This window comes from Taudactylus pleione, unplaced genomic scaffold (genome assembly GCF_031769625.1).
Source record: "Taudactylus pleione unplaced genomic scaffold, aTauple2 ptg000086l, whole genome shotgun sequence".
Lineage (NCBI taxonomy): Eukaryota > Metazoa > Chordata > Amphibia > Anura > Myobatrachidae > Taudactylus > Taudactylus pleione.
This window is the reverse complement of record NW_028284488.1, coordinates 6,621,935-6,639,673: the sequence shown is the minus strand read 5'-3', so window position 1 is coordinate 6,639,673 and position 17,739 is coordinate 6,621,935. Positions and strand designations below refer to the sequence as shown.

The window sequence follows — 17,739 nt, the reverse complement described above, 5'->3', positions numbered from 1 at the left end:
TTATTTATAACATACATTTAAATTCTGCTTTACAAACAAGTATTTTCTATTTACTGGACTAAATCTTTCATTTTTCTCTGATCTCTCAGTTCTATTACTTACATCTAAAGGTGCATACACACATACAGATTTTTTGAACGATTTAACTAGAACAACGTCGTTCTCGTTCAATCGTTGAAAAAAACGTTCAGTTTCTGAGTTATAACGATGAACGATTGTAGTTCATGTGCTTTCCCGTTTGTAGTCTGTAGTTCATTCTGACTGCCCAACTGAACGATTTTCCATTAATGGAAATTACAAAAATTGTTTGTAGTTCAAAAAATCGTTCATTACACTTTAAAAAAACTGACAGAAAATCATTCATAAAATCGCTCATATAATCGTTCATAAAACCGTTGATAACAAAATTATTGTGTGTGTATGCACCTTAAAGGTGCGTACACACAACGATTTTTTTAACGATTTAACTATAACGACGTCGTTATCATTAAATCGTTTGTAAAATCGTTCATCTTTTTAAGCTGAACGATGAACGATAATCGTTCATGCGCGTTCACGTTTGTATTTTGTAGTTCATCGCCCATTCTGACTGTCCAACAAACGATTTTCGTTCAGAAAGTCGTTCATGTTGTGCAGAATGAATGATAAACAATGAACGGTTTCCATTCATTGTATGCATGATTAAAAAATCGTTCATCGATTTTGAAAATCGTTCATTATTTTAGTTGCCAACGATTTTTAGTGAACGATTTCCGTTCACTTTTTCAAGGGAAAATCTGAACGAAAATCGTTCACTAAAATCATTGGTTACTAACATCGTTGTGTGTGTGCGCACCTTTACTCAATTATACACTCTCTCTAATTAAAGAACTGGACCTACCTAAAATAAATCAATTGTATGGAATATTATTAATACAATCCTCTAATTCTGGCTCTACACATATATAATGCTTATTAGGTATATACTGCAAGGTGTGCTTTATCTGCTAGTGTTGAATAGATGTACTGTATACAATGTAAAGTGCCATCTTTGGTAGTTTTTTTACTCACTACTGCTTACTACAGATATGTAACTGCATATTTGTGTAATCCTAACAATGTTCCCTCTGCCCTTCACTTGCTTGGATAACCCTGCCAACCCTAAAACTTAACCTTGCCAACCCTAATACTGGCACCAGTTACCTGCTCTGATTGTGCCCCTGCTTGGGTCCACCTTACAAACCCGACCACATCCTATTATTATTATCCTTTATTTTTATGGTGCTACAATGGTTTCGCAGAACCTTACAAATGAGCAAAACTAGAATATAATGACTTACAGTAGAAAACAATGCAGGATCAGGACATGGTTTATAAACATTGCTGCATCCCTGATCATAACCCTCAAATAAGCAGCAGGGTGGCAGCAACCAAAGGTTAGGTGCCGCTGTAGGGAGTATAAGTATAAGTAAGGGAAAGGAGAAGCTTTTGAGGGAAGAGGGCCCTGCTTATGAAAGCTTACAATACTAAAGGGGAGGAGCAAATAGACAGGGGTGTCATGAATATAATCTTCTGCCAACTCCGGGGTTGGGGTTACTGGTCAGTTTGTGTCGTATAAAACCATGTGTTGTCATACAGAACAGAAAGCTGAATTTTTCTCTACCATATCAAGCTTACCCCTATGTGGATGAGTAACTGGTTCCACTTCTCACCACACGTCCGTGAATAACTTTGCAGGATCACGGAGAACAAATACTTTCCTGACTTCACAATGGTCCCTGTGGGACACATGGCAGCATCTCCCATGTGTAAATGACTTTTTAGACCTGAAGTCAACCACAACCAAATCTAAACTGATGACCCTGGAGCAGAATATGAGCCATATCTTGATCCTTGACTTGTAAGGGTGATGAGCAACAGACGTCTGGCATTGAGGCGAGCCTTTGCCTGATGCACCCGCACAAAGCAGGGAGGTCATACAGACCATGCAACTGGACAAGGGTGTGCAGTGTTACCTACACCATGTTGTCTCCCCTCCTTCCTCTGGGAGATTATTCTATGGCTGCCATTGATAAAATGTACATTAGTGATATTGCTAGATTATCGCTGGCAGTCACTGGTACACTCAGTGACTGGGGCATGATGGTGCATAAAGAGCACATCAGATGACAAGAAAATCTTACATAGGCACTGGGAAGGATGACTTTTTACAATGCTGAAAGTTGGATGTTCAACCCTTCAAAAAATCCACTGGAGGCAAAGTTCTCAGCTTGCTAAATGAGAGCCGCAGCAATGTGTGCTCCAAATTATTTTATTTCTTTCAATAGAAGGTAGCATCCATGTTGTAAATCTGTTGAACATTGTAGTGTGATCCTAAAAGTAAGAGTTCTAAAGTGAGCATATTGCAGGATGCAATAAACATAGAAATTCTGATGTGTGGTCAAGTAAAAACATTAGTGGGTCTGCCTATGCTAAATAGTCAGTGTTATTACACTATTTGTGTATCTAGTATGTGAGCATGAACATGTACAGAATGTTCAGCGTTTAAATATAGTTTTCTTAGAAACAGGAATTGTGAATATCTCATTAAACAGAACATGAGAAATGGAATGTGAGGTTGTCAGCATACACAGGTAAGAACCAGGATCAGATCAACATAATGATGTCAGCTTTTTATCCTGCTTTAGCCAATTATCTCTGGCTGCTACCTATAGCCAAAAAAACATACCAGTACCTGATTCGCACTGGCATGTGTACACCACCAAGCAAATCCTGGCACAATAGGTCTGTTGTTAATCGTAAATTGAGCATAATTTATGCTTTAAAGACCCGCATGTAAAAATAAAATGTTTATGCCCATATGCTGGTCAGCACCAGTAGCATATGTACCTGGTGTGCACCAAACATGTCTCACATACATTTACACCCATGTTTTTAACCATTTGTTTTACTTCAATATTCATGTCCACTTTTCGGCATCAATAAAAGTTAAAGAACCTCTCTAATACAGCAGAAACCAATCTCCATCTCAAGTATAAAAAAAAAAATACATAAATAAATAATAAAATAATAATTAAAAAATGTACTCAAATCTGCACACTAATATAATATATGAGCGAGCAATGAAGAAAGCATCTGCCAGCGGTGCAGTCACTAGGTTCTGGCCACCATCATCATCTGGTATTTGCACCTGCCCGTAACCATCCTTAAATAATATGGCTTTCTCGGGCAGACATGTGTCTGCCTTTCAGTCAGGATCTGTTTGGAACTGCACAAAACATACCCTTACTGTACTCATCCCAAGTGAGAAGGCCCCCCTCAGGCAGACGTATGTACCAGAGCCACGCAAGACTGCATGGGAGCATCCAGAATGCACGTGGTCACTTTCTATGCATGTGCACAGCGCTTTTAACACTGGGGGCATATTCAATTTGGAGCGAAAAGTCAGTTGCCGGACTTTTCGCCGTCATCGGAGGTTCTGGCTGCGATAAAAGTATTGCGCTCGTCCCCGCGATTCCCTGTATTCAATTTCAAATCGGCGAAAATGGGACCCGGCGAAAAGGAAATCAGTGAAAAGTCCTTTCCTTTTTGGGGAAATCAGTCTAACACCCCCCAAAAGATGCTCTGACATGGGGGTTCACTATGGTTACCCCCAAATAATCCTGCTAAAGGTATTTGGGTCTTTAAATTGTCTCAATAGGTGCTATTTAGCGTCTTTGGTAAAGTGGTGAAGAATAGCATTTAGCAACTTTTTTAAAAAAATAGTAAGTAGTCCCATCAAATTTGGGGTACATGAAAATGGGTACTAGCATATTTTAAACTTGGTAATGTGAAGATTTAAAAAAAAGTGTAAAAACCACCTTCCGCAAGCACTTGCAATTCAAAAAACACCTGGGGCATACTTGGGGACCCCTCCTCAGTCTATTTCACTAGTTTAAAAGTTTGTCCCCAAACTTTTTTTTTTCTGCCCCCAAAATGAAAGTACCTTTTGGGGTGTCCTGTGGTACTTTTTTTAAAAATTTTGACACAGATTACCTTTGGGGGACTGTCCAAGGGCTGCAGGGTGGTTTTTGGAAGTCTGCACCCCAAAACCCCAATTCTGCACTTGTTCTCACCACCTATTCATAGGTGATACTTTTTCGCTTGGTCTGATGCATTGACTTTTTCGCTCCGGCGAAAAGTCGGGAAAATTGAATATGGGGATAAGTCTATTCGGCGAAAATGACATCATCGTCGAAAAAGTTTATCCGAGAACGGCTTTTCGCTCCAAATTGAATATGGCCCTAGGTATGCAATGTAAACTGGTGTAACCCTCACTCTGCATCTGCCCCATGACTGCTTTGGATGTTCTATGCAATTTGTTGCTGAATAATTCCACCCCAACAAAACTAACATATAAAACCAGTATTATTGTATTATTGCAGTTGCAGATAAACTGCTTGATGTGTAATAGCATTTCATCACATGGACCTTTATCCTTTTACCATATTTTGTTTTATTTTTACTTTTGCATCCACCATAACATTCCTGTATCTGACTTCCAAACACCACCAACAGCACAACACAGAATAAGTGACCAAGCTCAGACTGGTGAGTCCTAATAGATGAAACCACTGTCTTGTTTACCCACCAAGGCTGCATGCATTGTGTATTGGCTGCATTGAACTGTCCATTTGTAATAACATTGGCCCTCATTCAGAGCCGTTCGCTATTTGCGGTCGTTCGTTTAAAAACAAGGGGTGGCTATTCAAATGATCCGTACGCACATTGCAGTCTGTTCACACCTCTAAGTCTGAACGAACGAGCAAAACATACGCTCGTTTATTTGTTAAAAACGCCCCCTGGCCGCTCGCATCCTACGTCATGTCCGCTATTTATTAGATTAATCGAGTACATCGACAAGGGTATGAACTGCTCGCTATTCTTGTGGTTGGTGTTTGCTACCACAAATTTGCGAGCAGTTCTGGCTCTAAAATAACCCAGTGACGTGGTCAATGATGCTGCTGTTTTAAATATACACACCCATAAAACGCCCGTTTTGACCTTTAAGCACGCCTGCGTTCGGATCTACACTCCCCATTTTCAAGCACCTTCCCCTGTTACCACCCACATACGCCTCATTCTGTCACTCAAAATAGCAGGCACTCGCTATATAGCGTACAAACGATTTTCGGCCGCACTGACTGGTTCGCGCATGCGTACTAAAAAGCGTACGCATGCGCAGATGTGCAAACATCGCTCGGAACGAGCGTACTGCCGCTAACGAGCGGCTCTGAATGAGGGCCATTATCCATTAAATGGACTGATCAAAGTCTGTATTCAAATAGAAACATGATACATTTATTCCAATTGCTACTGATAGAGTTTATAAACAAATAAAAAACTTCATTATACAAGTGAACAAACACACACACAGAAAAAGATATACAGTAGCAGTCACATTTAAAAGGCCTTGCTTACGGGATACTATTGAGGAGTTGAAGACCTCAAAAATATATATTTTTTTATATTCCTTTGTGGTAGGAAGTGACTCCATGGTATCAAACTTTTATGGGTAACTGTTTGAGAGATATGTTATGGGTGTGTGGCTAAGTGTCCCTTTCTACGGGAGCTCCCTTTCCAGAGCTGTGCAAATGACCCCTGACTTCCTGCTGCATAGGAGCTTTAGTTAGTGTCATTAGAGGTGTGGCTTGACTGCAGTGGGACTATGGGAGATGGCCACAATAGTTTTTAGGACTAGCAATGTCTGAGACCGGGACTTCAGATTAGTTACGCTAGAGCCACTAGAACATCATCCCAACATTCACAAGAGCGTTCAGGACGGATCTGACATGCAAACTTCTACACATGCAGTCAAAATGGACATAGTGGGTCATGCGTTCATACATATTATCTAGAAAAAAAAATGCAGGAACTGGTGAATTCCTATAATGAGCTCACTATCACACGAACCTATCCCAACAAAACTCTCTGCTATTAAAAATAAACTGACTGACCTTGAGTACCGTTAAAATTAGAGGAATTCCATCAGATCACTAATTTGATGAACAGTCTAGTTACTTGTCCAGTGTTGTTGGTTTATTAATAGAGAACAGGTACAGCAGTACTCACTGTTACATGTACACTGGTAATGGAGTGAAGCATTGAGAGGAGTCCTAGTGCAAAGCAATTTGGCACAGTGAGGAGTGCACTGCATCCCTCTCAGGGCTGATAGAAATGTGCCCTTTCATGTTATGAAGGTGTTTTTTTGTTTAGGTCACATGGTACCATTTCATTTTCTTACCATTATTACTCTTCTCATGTCATTACTGTTAGTGCCTCCGAGTTTGTTTTCATTCTAAGTGCATTTTAACAGTCATATGAGTGGGTATGGGCCTTGTTCACCCCACATTATCTACTGTATTTTGCCATATTAATTTCCCTGTGGCAAATACTGTACTGTAGCCTGGTACAGCCTACCAAGCTTTATTTAGTTTTCCCCTTCCCTATTTTTAAGCACCCACCCCCCTTCTCTCTGTCCCCTCCACCCTGCTTCTCATAATTATCATGCTACTTTCTTCAAATTCCCAGACGCTGCTGCACCCAACACCTATATGCCCATATCAACACTTCTATATTACCCATGGTTAAGCTTTTTCCTAAAATGTGAAAGGCCTTAATTCGCTGAATAAGCAGAGACTGGCCCTGACTACTTTCCATGCCCATAGAGTCCATGTAGTTGCTATTCAAGATACTAATTTATCATCCCATACTACCCCTGTCCTTTGGACCACAGATGTCCCACTTGCTACAAGGTTAACAGCCCTTTTAAGATAAATGGAGTACCATTTTATTTAAATCAGCAACTGCCTTCACCCCCCCCTCCAAAATGTGGTCTCCATCTATGTCCCCTAACACTCAAAAGATCCCTTTTATCTGAGAAATATGTGAAGGAATTCAGAAAGTTATTATAGGTGCACAAAAAGGGCTTCACAGGCAAGGATATTGCTGCTAATAAGATTGCACCTAAATCAACCATTTATCGAATCATGAAGAACTTCAAGGAGAGAGGTTCAATAGTTGTGAAAAAGGCTTCAGGATGCCCAAGAACATCTAGCAAGTGCCAGGACCGTTTCCTAAAGTTGATTTAGCTGTGGGATCGGGACACCACCAGTACAGAGCTTGCTCAGGAATGGCAACAGGCAAGTGTGAGTGCATCTTCACGCACAGTGAGGCAAAGACTTTTGGAGGATGGCCTGGTCTCAAGAAGGGCAGCAAAGATATTCTGCAAAAGGTACAGGGATTGGACTGCTAAGGACTTGGGTAAAGGTATTTTCTCTGATGAATCCCCTTTCACATTGTTAGAGGTATCTGTACAAACGTTTGTCCGGAGAAGGAAAGGTGAGCACTACCATCAATTTTGTGTCATACCAACAGTAAAGCATCCTGAGACCATTCATGTGGGGGCTTGCTTCTCAGCCAAGGGAGTTGGCTCACTCACAATTTTGCCTAAGAACACAGCCATGAATAAAGAATGGTACCAAAACATCCTCCAAGAGCAACTTCTCCCAACCATCCAAGAACAGTTTGGTGATGAACAACGCCTTTTCCAGCATGATGGAGCACCTTGCCATAAGGCAAAAGTGATAACTAAGTGGCTCGGGGAACAAAACATCAAAATTTTGGGTCCATGAAAACCAGGAAACTCCCCAGACCTTAATCCCATTGAGAACTTGTGGTCAATCCTAAGAGGCATGTGGACAAACAAAAACCCACAAATTCTGACAAACTCCAAGCATTGAATATACAAGAATGGGCGGCCATCAGTCAGTATGTGGCCCAGAAGTTGACTGACAGCATGGCAGGGCGAATTGCAGAGGTCTTGAAAAAGAAGGGTCAACCCTGCAAATATTGACTCTGCATAAACTTAATGTAATTGTCAATAAAAGCCTTTGACACTTATGAAAAACTTGTAATTTTACTTCAGTATACCATAGTAACATCTGAAAAAAGGCCTAAAAACAATGAAGCAGCAAACTTTGTGAAAACCAATACTTGTGTCATTCTCAAAACTTTTGGCCATGGCTGTACATTACACTTGATAAGTGTGTAATTCGTCAGCCATGTAAATATAACTTCCATAATGGAGGGTTAAAGAGCCCAGATGAATGTGGTAATTTTTATTTTACTTGAGAACCACTTTCAAGGACCAATTTATTAGTTTTGTGGTTAACCACTGGAAAAATTCAGCATGATTTAAGTATGGGGGCTATTTAATATGAGGATACAGCAGCAGATAACTTTATGTTGGGACTGCAAAAATGCCCACTTTACCAAGCTAAATTTTTCAGAGCTTGGCCCTAATAACTAAAGTCATCTCTAGATATAAGGATATATATTCTTATGGCCACACGTGAAGTAGCCAGTAGGATAGTTAAAGTTTAAGCTGTCAATGTACTTTTTACTCTTCATCCTAGCTACTACCTCAACAAGAAAATTTTGACAAATTGGCTACTAAAATAATTTCTCATTGCTTTGATATGCTGCAATAACAAATTGTAGTTAACGGGGGAACTTTTGAGAATATTGATTATATGGCTTCTCGGCTTCAAGGGGGCTGCAATATACAGTCAGGTGCATTAATATTGGGACATTGACAGAATTTTCATATTTTGGCCTCTATTCACCACCACAATGGCTTTTAAATGAAACAAACAAGATGTGCTTTAACTGCAGACTTTCAGATTTCATTTGAGGGTAATTACATCCAAATCAGGTGAACGGTGTAGCAATTACAACGGTTTCTATATGTGCCTCCCACTTTTTAAGGGGCCAAAAGTAATGGGACAAACTAAACAATCCTAAATCTAACTATCACTTTTTAATACTTTGTTGCAAATCCTTTGCAGACAATTACAGCCTGAAGTCTGGAACGCATAGACATCACCAGATTCTGGGTTTCATCCCTGGTGATGCTCTGCCAGGCCTCTACTGCAAATGTCTTCAGTTCCTGCTTGTTCTTGGGGCATTTTCCCTTCAGTTTTGTCTTCATCAAGTGAAATGCATGCTCAATCGGATTCAGGTCAGGGGATTGACTTGGCCATTGCATAACATTCCACTTTTTAGCCTTAAAAAACTCTTTGGTTGCTTTTGCAGTATGCTTCGGGTTATTGTCCATCTGCACTGTGAAGCGCCGTCCAATGAGTTCTGAAGCATTTGACTGAATATGAGCATATAATATTGCCCGAAACACTTCAGAATTCATTCTGCTGCTTTTGTCAGCAGTCACATCATCAATAAATACAAGGGAACCAGTTCCATTGGCAGCCATACATGCCCACGCCATGACACTACCACCACCATGCTTCACTGATGAGGTGGTATGTTTTGGATCATGAGCAGTTCCTTTCCTTCTCCATACTCTTCTCTTCCTATCACTCTGGTACAAGTTGACCTTTGTCTCATCTGTCCATAGGATGTTGTTCCAGAACTGTAATGGCTTTTTTAGATGTTTGGCAAACTCTAATCTGGTCTTCCTGTTTTTGTGGCTCACCAATGGTTTACATCTTGTGGTGAACCCTCTATATTCACTCTTATGAAGTCTTCTCTTGATTGTTGACTTTGACACATATACACCTACCTCCTGGAGAGTGTTCTTGATTTGGCCAACTGTTGCGAAGGGGTTTTTCTTCACCAGGGAAATAATTATTCTGTCATCCACCACAGTTGTTTTCCGGGTCTTTTGGTATAGCTGAGCTTTCCGATGCATTGTTTCTTTTTAAGAATGTTCCAAACAGTTGATTTGGCCACACCTAATGTTTTTGCTATCTCTCTGATTGGTTTGTTTTGATTTTTCAGTCTAATGATGGCTTGCTTCACTGATAGTGACAGCTCTTTGGATCTCATATTGAGAGTCGACAGCAACTGATTCCAAATGCAAACGTCACACCTAGAATCAACTCTGCTTAATTGATAATGAAATAACGAGGGAATAGCCCACACCTGTCCATGAAATAGCTTTTGAGTTGATAGTCCCATTACTTTTGGCCCCTTAAAAGTGGGAGGCACATATAGAAACCGTTGTAATTACTACACCGTTCACCTGATTTGGATGTAATTACTCTCAAATTAAATCTGAAAGTCTGCAGTTAAAGCACATCTTGTTTGTTTAATTTCAAAGCCATTGTGGTGGTGAATAGAGGCCAAAATATGAAAATTCTGTCAATGTCCCAATATTTATGCACCTGTCTGTATACTTGCCATGCAGTGTATTATAACAAAAGTTCTCCTCTAACTACATTTCTTCTGACACACAGTGTGCAGATCAAGATACAGTTAGATGCATGACTGGATAAATCATAACCATGCAGGAATTTATTAGTCTGTTGCAGAAGCTTTGAATGATTACAGCCAGAGCCGGATTTAGACCTCATGGGGCCCTAGGCTAGATACCAGTCTGGGGCCCCCCTCCCTCAAACAATCCATAACACTATATGTGAGTTCCTGATTCATGCCCCTTACATATTTTTTTTTGTTTTTCCTCCTTATATTCAACTATTCAAAGCTTTTTAATGAAGATATTCCCACTGTATACAAAGGGCAACATACAGAGACATTAGTTGCAGTAACCATTGTCCCTGCGAGATATATCCCCGGCAAATTGTAGAATTCTTTCACAAAAGTGAAAGACTTCTCCCGGAGAAGCTGGCACTGCGCATGCACAGTGTCAGTTTCCAAAGCCTTCTGGGGGCTTCGGGGGAGAGATCTAAAGCTCTCCTGCCCCTAGAGCCTCCATAGGCTTACAGTAGCTTACACCATCTGAAGATGGTGTAAACTACTAGGATTAAACTCCGAAAAGCTTTGCTTTTTGGAGTTTAGTACATAGGGGTCAGATTGTAGTCCCACTTGATAATAATGGGGACTGCATTCTGGAGCGCTAATTAGCACTTTGCGGGAGATTTCTGTGAGATGTCCTGCATTGTGATTTATTACATATACTATACTATACATGACTGGAGGGAGTGGCGGTAGGAGGAAGGGGGCACCAGCGGTGTGAAGTGGTGAAAAAAAAAAGGGCGGTTTGGGGTGTGAAGTGATGACAGGGGCTGTACGTAGAGGAAAGTGAAGGGGGCAAAATATGAAGGAGACTGGGCCAGAGGAAGGTGATGGGGGCTGGGGCAGAAGGTGACAGGGGCTGGAAGCAGAGGAAGGTGAAGGGGGCAGAGGAAGATGAGGGAGGCTGAGGGCAGAGGAAGGTGATGGGGCAGAAGGTGACAGAGGCTGGAAGCAGATGGTTCCTGGTGACAGAGAAAGGTGAAGGAGGCTGGGGGCAAAGGATGGTGATGGGGGTTGGGTAGAAGGTGGCAGAGGCTGGAAGCAGAGGAAGGTGCCAGGGGATGGTGGAAGGTGTTACGTATATATATTATATATATATATATATACATACATACATACATACACAAGTACAAAAAAGACAGCACTCCACCTCACTTGAATACGATACTGATATCCTAGGTATCCCGCAAAAAGGATCCAAAATACAGCAACTGGAAGGCGGCACTCGGTAAACATCAATCAGTTTAAACTGCCTGTGTTCGATTGATGTTTTCCGAGCGCCGCCTTCCAGTTGCTATATATATATATATATATATATATATATATATATATATATATATAAATATATATAATCATCTACTGACATTGCAAAAACTGTGCATATATCACAGTAGGTGTCACTAGGGCAAGTTACACATATCATATACGCACTATAAATATATCTATATATATATATACTATATATTTATAGTGTATTTATGATATGAATATGTGTATCTTGCCCTAGTGACACCTACTGTGATATATGCACCTTTGTTACAGTTTCTTGCAGCTCATTGCAGACTCGATAATTCCCTACCTGCCTGGCTGCTGTGCTTAGTACAGTAGTTCCTGGCCTGAGATCTTCCGTGCCTGTCCCTCTGTTCTGCGGCCTTGCTGGGTGCTGCTGATGATTGATGCTGCTGGTGGGCGGAGGGCCTGTCAGTGTGGCCAAACATCCTGCTGGGGCGGGCCGCGGCCGGAGGTAGTCGCAGCACCTGGGACTGACCGGCGGGCCACAGAAGCGGTCCAGGTGACGTCGGAGACCCTTGTGTAATGTGCAGGCACACACACAGTCACTCTCCGAGAGAGCACTGTGCAGTGCACTGCAGACGGCGGCGCAGGACTCTCCAGGAGTGTAGGCGGGACCGCGTGACGCGGTACTCGCGCAGTGCTCCGCTGGGAGCACTTTTATCGGGTGGATTTCTTGGGGCAGAAGGGCCCGTCCACGGGCCCCTTGGGTCCCGCTGGGCCCTAAGCGAGCGCCTAGGTTGCCTAGTGGGAAATCCGGCCCTGATTACAGCTGGCTCATTCGAGTCAGAATCACTAATATTCAACCTGGACCACATGTAGACCCAACAGAACTAGATGTTCTGTAGCCCCCTGGGTTGTCGGTTAATCACCACTACTTATATGCCATGCTTTTGTAATCCATTCTTTATGTTTTTTTATGATATGGGCAGAATGTTGATAATTCACATTCTGCCTTGCAGACCTGTAATTTTATTGGGTTCATAATAGAGTAGTATATGATGGAGCGTGCTGTAACATATAGCAACAAATCAGATGTTTACTTTCATTTTTAAACTGCACTACAAAAAATGTAAAAATATGACTGTTTGCTATGAATCAGTACAATGTTGTACATTGCATCATCATTTTAAGGGACCCATTCATTAAAGAGTTTTATTATAAGCAATGAGTTTTAAAACTTATTGCTTATAATAAAACTCATTAATAAATGGGCCCCTTAATAAGCATATTTATTTTTAATATTATCATTATTATTACTACTGTCAAATTTGCCTCAAAAAGCATCCCTCTTTCAGTCATGGATTTTTCCTCTTGCAACCATCTTAACTTAAGCAACCAGGGTAGTTCAGTATTTTTATATTTTGCCCTGATCATGCTGGGATATTATCATCTGAATTAATGCTTCCACATACTGTGTGGGAGCCATTGTTTTAATATGCTCAACGTCTGTCACTTACTATGGTATTTTCATTTTTCTAATCACTACCAATTCTAGAAAGAGACAGACTTTTTTCTCTATTCCCTTTCTGCCTTCCTAACTAAAATACCTCATTAGTCAAGCATACAAATCTGCCTTAGTTAAAGGGTCTACTTAGCATTGGATGGAGATAAAGTTGACAGAGATAAAGTACCAACCAACCAGCTCCTAGCTGTCTTTTTTTCAAACACAGCCTGTGACATGACAGTTAGGAGCTGACTTGCTGGCACTTTTTCTCTATTCACTTTACCTCCATCCAAGGCTTAGTAAATATAGTAAATAGCCCCCTTAATATGGCAGCTGTACTCTTCAACAATCACTAAATGGATGACTTCAGCCTCCGGAAAGAACAGTGGTCACTCTACACATCCTGGGGAGAATTATCCCTCACTAGTGCATTCAGTTGTTTCATCTCATTTACACGTTTTATCAGCAGTTAATGAATTACCTCTAACCAAAAGAGGTCTGTGACCCAAGTCATCATATTATAAATATATTGTTATACCAGCAATGCACAGTATTACAGTGATCTTAAACAAAAAATGTATAAGCTGGCAATTACATATTAGTCAACTCAGCTGATTATGATTCTATTGTTTTTTTTTAACCTACATTGAAGTAATGCCTTTTTTTCAATTAAGCCGATAACGTGAAAATCTTATGAAATGCGAACCTTACTCTATCTTTGAGGCCAGATCCTATATTTAGGGTTTTTTTTATTTCTCTTTACGGCTTTTCTTTCATATATATATATATATATATATATATATATATATATATATATATATCTCATGCAATACTGTATGATTTATATAACCATAGGGAAGGAGTTCCAGCTGATCATTAAGTCTACTAACCCAGATGACGGATATGAAGACTATGACCAGAGAGAGGAAGAAGAGGAGGTGACAGTGTCGCCTGATTATACTGTAGCTGAAAATGGAACGGAAGCTATGCAGTGGAATGAGACCCAAAGCACAACACCCTTTCCGAGTACCACCTTACAGCAAAATTACACTGGTAGTTTAATAACTTGTATTTTTTATTAGTTCATTAATGACTAAATACCAAAGTCACCAATAGAGCAATAAATTTACTTTGATTCATTTTATTTACAATTCTTGTTTATTACTGTATGTCTCAATACCTAATCTAGAAAGAGACAATCATAGAGGTAAGCCATTGCAGAAAATAGCAACAGAATATACTCGTGATATTTAAAAGAAATATAGTCAATTGTTAATTATTTGTACAATAATTAACTAAGAAGGCTACATTTAGGATATATAATACCAATAACCGTTCCGTATTGTTCAATCTGCGCGAAAACAGAGCACCTATTATGTCACATCATCACAATTTTCTCTGCTGGACAGAAGCTACTGCCATCCTAGATGAATACAGCTTTCACGACATTCGCATCTTATAACAATTTAAAAGGCCACAGTCAGTGTGACTACAGATACTTTACTGAAACAAAGCTGATTTTTGTGCACCACTGTCAAAGGGAATTCCACCCGGACTGTAAGACAAGGGGTCCTTACCACATGTATTTGGTAAACTATTCCCATACTTTTAAAATCACACCGAATTAGAAATATGTTTAAAGATTGAATAGAGGGTATCTGATTTTTTGCTGCCATTTTAATGAAAACCACCAATTTATTCTGTACACAATACTGTTTTCTATGACAAATGACTGACCTTTCTGGCTTAGACGTTTGGATCCATTTAAACTTTATTGCTTTACTTATAAAAATAGAAAAAAAATGATATGTATAAATGATCCAGGTGTTTCAGAGCACTCGCTAGAAGCTTGTAAAAATGATGATCAATAATAAATGTGCAGTTCATTTACTGTTCCCTCCTGATAACGGTTATTGCACTTTATTTTTCTGGAGACGGAAGAGATAAGGAGCTAATGGAACAATTGCGCAGAAGGAAACGGCACGCTGAAAGTATGTCTGAAGGTAAATGTTTATTGAGAGACCTGTAATTATACAATAAACTCTTAGACAATTTTTGGGTCCATTCATTTTGCTAAGGATAAATGGAGCTAGGGTTATATTTTCATAGAATATGTTGTCATCTCTTGCTAACTTGAGAATATAACATTATTACAACATACATTCATTTCTATGATCATAATGAAGTGAATGAAAGCATTAAGTATTATAGTAAGGGGTGTTTACTATTAACAAAAATCAATTGAGCACAAATTCATTTCCCTCCAGAACCCTGTTTGCTACCCATGGATGAAGGATTTTGCACAAGATATTCGCTACTTTGGTATTACCATACGCAAGCTGGCGGCTGTAGACCATTTGTATATGGTGGCTGTGGAGGAAACCGCAATCGCTTTGAAACTAGACAAAAGTGTGAACAGAGATGTAAAAACTAAATCAGGTTAGAACTATGTTGATTGGTTAATTCAGTTTCAGTTTGTTGCAATTAAGTAGACCACATAAATGTATAATCAATGAGTGAGTTCTCTTTAGACTTTGGAGCATAATGGTTATTATTAAATGAATTGTGCGTGATAAAGTATTCTGATTTACTCATGGAAGTGTTGGAATTTATGCTGTTATAAATATTTATTTGTAGGCAAAATCTCTAGAAAGATATAATGTCCTACAACAGAGATGGTGTCTGGTAAAGCACATGTCTCAGAATGGTGTAAGACAGATCTGTCTGGCCTGCAGGCTTCCATTGGACTCATCTTGTATATGTGACCCAACTGCAAAGCAGCCTAGATTCATAGTATTAAATAGGACTTTACAAAGAGTTAGTACATACTGCCAATTCACATGTAAATAGAATATTTCCCCATTTTCAATAATATCAATGTTGTTGCTGTATTTTTTGTCACTTTGTATTACAAAAAAATATTACTTGAAATGAAAAATGTGTGTCAGTGGGTTGTTTATCCCTTGTTAAGCTTTATTTGTTGTATACACAAAATAATGTTGACTTAGGCACTGTATTTTGACTTTGCCTTACTATTCTGGGTGTTCATGTTTTTACTGCAATAAATATTGTTTATGACATTATAGTTGTAAATGTTTTCTTCTACATGTTTCAAAAATTCTGATCACATTTCATGGATGGTTAATGTAATAATAATAATTAGGTGTGTCACATGATTGCAGCATAAATACACGTCTCTGAGCTCCCCCAGGTAGTTTGTCCTTATTTTATAGTCTTTGCTTGGAATAGCACTAAGGAACATTTCAAGCAGATTTAGGCGAAGGTCATTGAGAAGCACCAACCATGACAAGTGTACAGGAATAGTTCCAAGACATGGAATATATCATGAGCAACATTTAAGTCCATCATAAAAAATAATGAGAAAATATGTACCAACTGTGAATCAGCCTAGAACAGAGTCGCCTCCACAGTATATATACAGCTCTATTCACTCAGACGAGTTAGAAGAGCTGTAGTAAGGGAGGCCAGTGGTAACTCTAAATCAGTTACTGTCTTCTGTAGAGGGGTGGCAAGGGGGCGGTACTAAATGCCTGCTGGGGTGCAGGTGTAGTCGGGCACTTACTGTACCTCAGCCACTCGCTCTCACCTTCAGGCCGCCAATGACACCCCAGTGGACGTCCTTCAACACTAACTCTAGCTGGCCCAGTGGACAACAATATACATACTGAGTATAGTGCACTCCCTTGACACGCTATTCCTAGACTTTCCAAACAATGCATTTACCCAATAATGCAGTAACAGTGAAACGATGCAAAAAACAGTTACAGCACCCAAATATACAAGCAGGTATCTTACTAACAGCCTACCTTTAAAGGGGGCCTGATTGTTGGAGATTTAAGGACTTACCAACAGTCTACCTTTAATGGGGGCCTGACTGCAGGGACTTACAGTGACTTACTGTACCAACAGCCTACATTTAATGAGGGCCTGGCTGTGGCAGGGGGAATACAATGACTTATCACTGCCTACTTTCATGGGCCCTCCGCCATGGCCGGGGGTTGCGCTGGATCCTGCCTTGTCGTGACACCTGAGGCCTTCGCCAAACCCCAACACCCCCAGCCCACAGACGTTAAGGGCTAGGGTGCACAGTAGCAGGGCCAGTAACTAGACCAACACACTGGCCCCTGTTACATTTCCATGACAGAGATTGGAGTAACTGTACATGGGACAACAATAACACGCTTAAGAAGAAACTAACACATTAAAGCCAGGCTACAGGTTGCCGAAAGACATGTGGGAAACATGACCATGTGGAGGATGATTCTATGGTCTGATGAGGCCAAAATCAGCCACAATGCTAAGCACAATGCTTGCTGCATGTCAGGTTGCGGTCTAGGATTGGCCATTAATCACCTCAGCGCTGGCTTTTTTTTGACCTCCCGGGCGGTCAGATTTCAGGTGCAGCGGCGAGTGATGCGCTGAGGATTAATCCTGGGGTCTGCTAGGACATCCATGTGTTGCTCCGTGATTTGGTTCCTGCGGTTGCCGTCATGGATACAGCCATAACAGTCTACATCACCTGATTAGCCCTTCACCCAATGGTAGCATTGTTAGCTGTCAGCTGACACCGTCCTCCAACGGATTGCTACCTAAGGGTATTTAGCCAGGCTCTGGGCAACGGGAAGTTGCCTGAACAACTTTGCTACTTTCAGTAACTACTTGCTGTTGCAGCGTTCCAGGTTCCACGT

At 40.4% G+C, this 17,739-nt stretch overlaps 1 protein-coding gene across 3 annotated transcripts in view; it reads left to right on the top strand.

Annotated features, from left to right (window-relative positions):
- The window catches only part of LOC148529144 (uncharacterized), a 486,130-nt gene extending 470,045 nt beyond the window's left edge, over window positions 1–16,085 (top strand). For 2 of the 3 annotated variants that reach the window (XM_088468693.1, XM_088468691.1), the window contains exons 97-99: window positions 13,886–14,083; window positions 14,965–15,033; window positions 15,298–16,085. In XM_088468693.1, coding sequence (XP_088324819.1) covers window positions 13,886–14,083; window positions 14,965–15,033; window positions 15,298–15,464 — 434 coding nt within the window. In that variant the 3' untranslated portion in view covers window positions 15,465–16,085. The remainder of the gene's footprint in view (window positions 1–13,885; window positions 14,084–14,964; window positions 15,034–15,297) is intronic. The other variant, XM_088468692.1, reaches the window with a different exon arrangement.
- The last annotated feature ends 1,654 nt before the right edge of the window (window positions 16,086–17,739 follow it).